This window comes from Halyomorpha halys, unplaced genomic scaffold (assembly GCF_000696795.3).
Source record: "Halyomorpha halys isolate HHAL.00 unplaced genomic scaffold, Hhal_1.1 Scaffold685.1, whole genome shotgun sequence".
In the NCBI taxonomy this organism is placed as follows: Eukaryota; Metazoa; Arthropoda; class Insecta; order Hemiptera; family Pentatomidae; genus Halyomorpha; species Halyomorpha halys.
Genome location: NW_027109568.1, coordinates 464,217 through 473,252, shown reverse-complemented (window position 1 = coordinate 473,252; position 9,036 = coordinate 464,217). Strand labels below are relative to the sequence as shown.

At 31.3% G+C, this 9,036-nt stretch overlaps 1 protein-coding gene across 5 annotated transcripts in view; it reads left to right on the top strand.

Moving 5' to 3' along the window:
- The window catches only part of Liprin-beta (liprin-beta), a 196,125-nt gene that overhangs the window by 95,797 nt on the left and 91,292 nt on the right, over positions 1–9,036 (top strand). Inside the window, exon 3 of one of the 5 annotated variants that reach the window (XM_067047744.1) lies at positions 3,827–3,947. The exons of the other annotated variants lie outside the window; for them this stretch is intronic. Coding sequence (XP_066903845.1) covers positions 3,827–3,947 — 121 coding nt within the window. The remainder of the gene's footprint in view (positions 1–3,826; positions 3,948–9,036) is intronic. 5 annotated transcript variants of the gene reach the window in all.

Genomic DNA, 9,036 nt, shown 5'->3' with positions numbered 1-9,036 from the left:
TAAAATATTATTTAATGTATTATATTCCTTTATACTTCATTTGGAATACGAGTATTCTTTGAAAACGTATGGCTTTTTTTTCCTCCCTCTCTTTTTCCTTTTCATTTTATTTTTCAGTGCCCTTTTCTTAATAAACCGCTTAGTAGGCCGGTCCCCTAAAGGGAAAAATGCGGTTATAAGGGATGCTACCTCCTACGTTAAATCTATAATGTCAATATGCCTCTTTCTCCCCCAGCGTACCTTTAAGGTTTCCCCTTTATATAGAAGGTAAACACTGTTTATTTTTAAAATGGACCCGGAATATCCGTAAATAAATCAACCCCTAAGCTCAGTGCTTCATTTCCTACCCGGAGAATAATGATCCCAAAGAGTCTCAAGTTATTTCACAACAGTATGTTATTATATGTAGCAACAAAACTATTTTTATTCCCTTTAAGAACAGACAGAACTTATTTTGTTTTATTAATTACACTAACTCTAACAACTCTATCAGCTAGGATTGTAAAATACTAGGACATCAGATAGCGAAGATTTCATATGACATTTTTAAAAATAGATATTTTCCTTTAAAATAATACTTTATATTATTTTATCATTATGTTATTTTATTTATTTATTTTTCATACAGATAGCTTGACTATGTTCATCTTGTCTATTCTTTTGTTTGTATATATTTTAAGAGACTTTTTTTTTTATTTTATTTTTTTGTATTATTATTTTTTTTTCTTATTTTATTTTATTTTTTTTATTTTAGTATGTATAAGATCATTCATCACTATTACCTATGGCCCACAACTGTGTGGCAGATTGTAATATCTATCAATAAATAAATCTATCAATTAAAAAAAAAAAAATAAAGAATACTTTAAATGGTTCTTTGTAATTAGTCCCTTGTTTTATTTTCATAAACCTCAAATTGTCGTAATTTTCAGAATTTAAAATTTGTTCTTTCTAAAATAGAGATAAATAAACATTAAATTCAAATTTTCTGAAATTAATGCATTTGTAACATAACAACTTGGTCTACTGAAATATACAATAGCCTAAACGGAGCCTAAATAAAACCCAGCTGTAGAGATCTATAACCGTATTGCGGGTACTGTAGAGCAGTGGCCCAAGCGAGTGCCGCAAACGAATGCCACTTTTTCAAAATATTACTAAAAAAGATCCAAAAAAATTGTTAAATTAAATTGATCATTCTAGTATTTACTTTGCACTGTTTGCTTTTTTTGGTTATATCCCTGTTTATTCAACCGCTCTAAGGTGGTCACATTTTTATTTTTTTAGTTCGATAAGGGTGCCGTTATTTTTTTTTAGCTCAAGAAGGGCATTGCGTTGAAGAAAGTATGGGATCTGCTGCTTTAGAGCACTTGTCCCGTGCCCATTTCTAAGAAATCTCTATATTAAAACCAGGATATAGGAATCTGTAATCGTATTGCGGGTACTGTAGAGCCTCTATCACCCACCCACTGTCCTGAGTTAACCAGTTCGGTCTCTCTATTATACATTAGTTCTACAACCCCTAGCTTTGGCCTCCGAAACTGTCCTTGCCCACAAGTACATGTCAGCTGCATACTCTATCATCCCCTCCCTCAATCCGCAGGTCTACCTACACGTCATCAAATATCTTTTAGCCATTTCAGACGTGGTCTTCATTGCATTCACCTTTCACCTTGCAATTGATATAGCAGCCTTTTTGGTAGGAGATCCCATTACCGAGATTTTTACCGAAGTCAGTGGCAAATAAAACTGGCAGGAACAAATCTATTAGTACAAAGCATGTTACTATCATATATATATATATATATATATATATATATATATATATAGTAGTAGGGAAATTGTGCTCATGCACAATAAATTAAATTTGGTGGTGATCGAGAGATAACTAACTAAAAGGCTCATTTGGAAAAGTAGTTCGTGGAATTTCCCACAGTGAACAATATAACAATTTCTTTTCTGAAACGAGCGAGGATTAATTTCAACTCAATTTAGGATGTTAAGTAGTATGATGCAATTTTTTTTTAATTTAAGTTCAAGATTTAAAATACTATATTAATTCTACTCTTAGTAGATCGTGTTGACTAGATATTAATTAGAAATTGTGTTAAAACTGAAGATGTTGTAAAACGTCAACTTTCTTGAATATTTCTTTGTAATAAATGAGTATGTTTGTATTACGGTAATTAACAAAATCCACTTAACACGTCCGTTGTAATATTTCTATTTTCGAGCATTAACTAAAATATATTTTTTATAACGGTTATACGTTTTTATAAACCTTAGTTGGAGTTGAGACTGATATACGACCTAGATGCCTGTAAACCTTATGCTCCAACCCATACGACAGCCCAGTTGGGAGGGAAGGGTCGGCCGAAGCAATGAAGGAGAACTCACTCCCTAAACGCATTCCTTTCCTTTCAATAGCTCCTACTTCCAATCTCCATCTTTTCAGTACACACTCTTATTCTTCAATTTCTCTCCTCCCAAGCTCCTACACAAAGCGAAGGGTTATTCAAATGTCTCAGTCAATTTACTGGAATGCACCATTTCGATTTATAGAAAATAATCAATAATTTTATTATAGAAAGTACCTATTATAGGTTTTGTAGAATCATTTTTTCTGAACTGAAATTTGATACCACGCCTGTGAAGTGGGCACTCATAATCATTAGTATTAATTAAGATAATGATTAAACATAAAATAAATGACAAAAAAAATCCAGTGAATAAATAGTGATAGTACAATTTATGCTAAAATATTCTAGAGGCCTGTACTACTTTTTGTTAGTATTTTAATAATAATTTAAAATGCATAACAGTGGGTGGTCGGTTTTGTTCTCTTATGTTGTTGGGAACGTTGATTTTGTTAAAATGATAAAAAAGGCAAATATATAAAGAGAAACTACAAAATTGATTTTCATATAATATTCTCACTCCCTAGCTAAAAAGGATTTGCTATAATTCGAACAGGGTGAGGTCTGAGGAAATGATAGTGGATTGTAGAAGGACTATATCAAGAAAAATATCAAGTTGCTAATGAAATAATATTACATCGGGAGTGAGGGTGAATAAAATTACACTAGTAATCAAACCAAGTTTGTCATTTATCATAGGAACTGTGTAAAAGTGAGATACTTGAAGCATACGGCTTAAAGATAGTCATGTTTAAGCATTACTGTGATTGGCTTTGTGCTGAATGAAAATTCATTTTTATTGGGTTTTTTAAAAAAATCTTGGTAGTGAGAAAGATAATATAAGGTTGTAATTATATTTTGGGTGAACAAGTGTGTTTTAGAACACATCATATTTTAAAATTAGATAAAAAATGTTAGCTCTCACACATTTTTGAAATACGTGAACCGGTAATCTGTGATAATCTAGGGAGTGAGGAAATTTTATTATTATGGACATATAGTTCAAATACCCCTTGGCTCAATTTTATTCATATTTTTTTTTTAAGTACAGTAGCTTTTATTTATTTAAATCTATGTGGCTTGAATTGTACCAAAATTTTGTTAGTTAAAGCCATAAAGTTAGAGTTAAACCCATATATTAAAGGTTTTAACATTGGTGTGAATTAAATTTTTTATTGAATGATTAAAAAAAAAAAAATCTGTTTTCTAGTTTTAGCTCATGACATAGTTACTCTTTGAACCTTTTCTTATACATAACTTAAGTAATACAGGATAATTATTATGCCTGGGGATGTTTAGGTATTGTAGATACCTAACCGTCTAATTAATCTAGATATCCTATGTTAGAAAGATATTCCTACTGTTTAGAAAAAATATGATGGATGAGAATTAGCTTTAGTTTTGGGTAGGTTGTTGGAGGGCGATATGTGATGCCAGGGCGGTGGTGGTGCCTCCGGGTGTGCGGGGAGGTATCGACAACCGGCTCGGTGGAGACAGCTCTGGCCGGCATCTGCAAGACTGCTCTCAATGGTGAGTGTTTAGTACTTAGATATGCATGGTCCAGGCCGAAAGGATAGATATTGTCCTATTGTCATTAACCTTTGTATCATAGCCCTTATTTAAATGTATCTGCTAGTGTAGATGAGGCTAGTCTTAGTGTGCTTGGTTTGAAATTAGCCATCGGAATGAGTTGAGTTGATGCCTTGGTTTGCAGCTCGCCCTGGTTCTATGAGGAATATACCCAGGGATCTAACTGCCTGCTCGTTGTGCTTTCTTCTAAAGTGCTACTGTTTTTATGCATTATTCTTCGATGCTAACTTGCTGCATTTATACCTTTATAGTATGAGAGTTATCTGTTATTTATTTTTAAATAGAACATTCCCATTATTTTTTTATCATGTTTGACTTATTTTAATGGTTGAACATCTGTTATTTTTCTGCATAGTCGGCGCTTCGTCCAATATATTTTCCAATTTTGAATTGGCCTTTAGAGCTTTTTACAATTTTCATACCCTGCCATATCATTGAATAAGCGTTGAACTCCATTTGTTTACCTCCTTGTCCGTGCTGAATCGCCTTTCTGCTAAATTTACGGATTAAATGGAGAATATCAAGGTGTAACAGGAATTAAGTTCGCAAAAAATCTAACAAACATTAAATATTATTGAAGCCACGATAAACATGTAACTTTATTACAACTCTTAGGAGGTGGTGAATAATGAGGTTCAACACCTTCTAGAAGTCATGACCGGGAACTGATATACTGATATGACGTTTAGAAAAGGTGTCTCAGCATTTTCAAAAATTATTTACCGATGTAGATATTATTAAGAAAAATATACAAAGCTATAACCTTAAAATTGATATAAATATTGCAGAAAATAAGCGTAATGTGTATTTTTTAACAAACACATACTTAAAGACTTTACTTCAGAAATTACTCCCTATTACGTTATTAAGTTGAGATTGTTAGCTTGTCAATTTAATTAGTTTTCCGTTTTCGTAGGAAGTATGTCATAGAATTTTGTAATTAGGGGTTGAAATAAGTAAATATATTAAATCTAATTTTGGCTTATCATATTTTGCTGTGAAGTAATTTTGATAATTACTAATTACATATGATTCAGAAGCAGCCTTGTGGGTACATGCTAGTAGAAGTGTTGAGTTTTGGATCTCATGGCATTCTCTTCTAAACAATGAAGTCAATGATCCAGACGCATGATTTATTTCCTAATCAACTGCAGGTTCTCATAGCAGTGGTGTTCCACAATGCATCTATCAAATACCGATCTCAACACCTAATTAAACGGACTTATTTTCTATTAATACATCTTTTAAGCGTGTCAGTCGTGATTAGAATTGTGAAATACTTTATCGAAGGAAGGCTCTCTTATATATTGCATATGTTTCCGAATGGATATTTAAATTTATTCGTTGTATTTTTTTCCGAAAAGCCTTTAGCATCTTAAACTGTGGCAAAAAATAAAAATGAAATTCCTTTTGTGGTGGCTATTATGTGTGTCTTGATGCTAAGATATAAATAACTTTTCGAAATAGATAAAATACCCTCTTACTTACCCCTTTACATCAGTATCGACCAATAAGTATTAGGTGTACTAGGAACCATACCAGAATGGTTCGTAACTATCTTGGTCTGTATTCGATAATAATATTCTTAAAATCATAAAGAAAATTGTGAATTGCTGGACCTCATCCTTCAGACAATTTAACAGATTTATATCTTGAAGTGACTTGAATTGACTAGAAAGGAGGTTGGAAAATTTGTTAATAAATTTGGATTTTCTTCTTGGAAGCAGCTCATAACAATGAAACTTCCCACTTGATAGACATAACAATCAACCGAACAAGAAACAGAACAAAACCAGCAGTTGAAGAAGAGTAATATAGGACCTGAGTCTGTGAAATTGTTCTATATCTCGCTAAGACCATGTTCAATAAAACATATCTTCTCAGTCGTAATCCACTCCTTAAGATGTGTTCAATTTGAAAAACAAAACAAACGTAGAGCTCGTTTCACAGAAATAATATCTATCCCAACCAGCCTCAAAGTTGTTTATATATACTTTTTAAATAACTGGTTTTTAACTAAACGAGTTTGAATACGGGTTATAACTGCAATTACTAATTACAATGAAATGTTATTGCAATTACGAATTACTATGAAATGTATTTGGAATTACTTATTACAATAAAATGTTATTGCTATTACTAATTACAATCAAATGTGATTGCAATTACTTTGGTTTAACTAGTAATCGTAATTTTATAACATTATTATAATCAGATTGGTTCATCAATAAGTTGAAATTACTAATCAAAATTTTAATTTCATTTTATTGTTTTAAATTATTGTAATTCGAACTGAATTGTAATTGCAATTACTTTATACCCAATTTTTCTGAAGCACGTTTGTTACCTCCTGAAGTTGCTTAAAGGTGCAATTATTTTAAACTATCTCCATGTAATATAATTCATCTCTACTATTCATGGATTTTAAACATTTCAAACATATTGTTATTACTTTGTGTTTTTGTGATATAGGCATGTGTTTTCCTTGTGTTCATACCATGTTGTGGTCACTCCAATTTTTTTTTTCATGGGAGCCATGGCTTTGATGCTATTAGCCCAACCACCCTCAGCAATTTAATTACGACTGGTTGTTGTGAAGCCCTTCCGAAAGGGAGGAAGTACCCTCCCTCCCGGTATTGTCTTCACCGCCCATCTTCACCATCACTTCAATATTCGCTGCCTCCCTCCAAACAATCACCGAGATAAAACATTGCAGGCGAATATATAATAAATATCTTATGAGGCTCTTCGTCATCATAATATTCGATTAGGTATAAAATCTTGTTTCAAGATATTGAATGTATTTTTCTTCCAAATGAATTGAGAATCTTATGATAATATTTTCGGTGCTAAATAATGAATCTGTTTTAGGATTATGAGTGAACGCAATACAGTAATTGAAAAGAGACCTCATTGAACACTTTAAACGAAGTTGATTTAGAACTAATAAGTAAAAGGCCAATAGTAATAAATAAATTTGTGTCTAATAAATATTATAATAATATTTATTTACTATAAATAGTCTATCTACCTTATCTATAAGGAACAGAAAAAACGCTCAAATAGTGCGTCAGTTATTAACTGGTCTGTGAAGAACACAAATAAGTAAAACATTTACTTATTTTTATGTTCAAATATTTACATAAAATATTAGGAAAAGCAAGCTATTTCTTGATATTTCTAATAGTCTAAAATCTATTTGGTATAACACGATACACAGGTATTATGACCGAATACGGTCGTAGTAAAATAGTAAAAGAGCCCAAGGGTAGGAAAAAGGCAGTTATCTCACCCCAATTTTTGATTACTTTAATGAAAACTATGTATAATTAATAGTCAAAATGATGAGTCTGCCAAGTTAGGGGGAATAAAAAATGGCGACTGTTTCAAAGCGATAAAAAAAACTAATTTTTCATTCGGAGCTCTATACCTTAAAAAGTAGGAACAACACAAGAAAGCCTAAGAGAACGTCATTTAAAGAAAAGTAAATTTGCTAAAATATGAGCCCTAATAGAATTATTTACGTTAAATAGTTTTCGAGATAGAGCTTTTTAAAAAGCAACATTTCATAAAAATGTTGTATGGGACGTATTGAATAAGTAGTTAGTTAATTTATTTTGAAAAATTTATATCTCAAAAAACATTTGACGTACAGATTAACAGACCATTAGCACTCAAATTAAAGCTAGTTTAATGAACTATAAAGTAGGTTATGATGTTTATCTACGTAGGAGTAATAGTTTACATGAAATAAAATAAATTGATTTATAGTTGTTCGGACAAATTTTCATTTGCCAAATTTATATTCATATGTGAATATCATAAAAAAATACTACCCCTACGAAGATAAGTGTCATAAACTACTTTATAGTAAGTTAAATTTCCTTTATTTTGTTGGCAGACATATGTTATAAACTGTTCTTATTATGTAGGTCTCTCTATTCTCAAAAGCAAAAAAAAAAACTATTTAAAAACAGGCATGAATAAATACTACGAGCATCAATACTCATTACAGAAATGATTATTGTGAGAACGGCAAGGTATAGGAAACGTAGGGTGGTACATTTGTGGTAGCTTGGTACTGTATGCCTACGGGTTAAAAATTATTGTACTTATGAGTAAATATAAATTAAGAATACATATACCTATACTTGGCAGACTCATCAGTCTTGACTAGTAATTATACCTAATTTTCATTAAAGTAATAAAAAATTGGGGTGAAATAATTGCCTTTTTTTCCTCCCGGCTCTTGTACTAAAAGAAGGTGTGGATAAGAAAGGTGATATTTTCAAACGTTAATCTAAAATTCACATATCAATCATTTTATATGCTCTTTAACATAAATATAATAATTAATTTTAGTTTAATTAATTAATTTTTAATCCCCTTTTCCATTGGGAAACATGGGGTGCGAGACTTATCGCGACAGTTCTATGCTGCATGGGTGGAACCCGCTAAGCGAATACGTGATTCACGGCAATGTCCTTAGGTTATGTATTAGGCAATGTCCTTTATTCTTGATATACATTTTAATTCAATAGATAGTTATAAACTGTTCTTATTATGTAGGTCTCTCTATTCTCAAAAGCAAAAAAAAACTATTTAAAAACAGGCATGAATAAATACTACGAGCATCAATACTCGTTACAGAAATAATTATTGTGAGAACGGCAAGGTATCGGAAACGTAGGGTGGTATATTTGTGGTAGCTTGGTACTGTATGCCTACTGGGTTAAAAATTATTGTGCTTATGAGTAAATATAAATTAAAAAATTATTGTTAACTCTCATATTTCTTTTTTTTGTTTTCCTAAACGTTTAAATATTGTGTTCTCTGCTTTTGTGTTACTTACGGAGTGATCAGAACTTAATTAAAATCTGTGAGTTTCCAAACGTAAAATAATATGCTGCATCTCCTTTTCTGACATATTATTAATATTAATATAATATGTTAAGAGAGTTAGAGTCCTTAGAAACAGGGCAAGATGGCAACAATATTTTCAGGTTTTTTTTTTTCAACTTAACAGCTT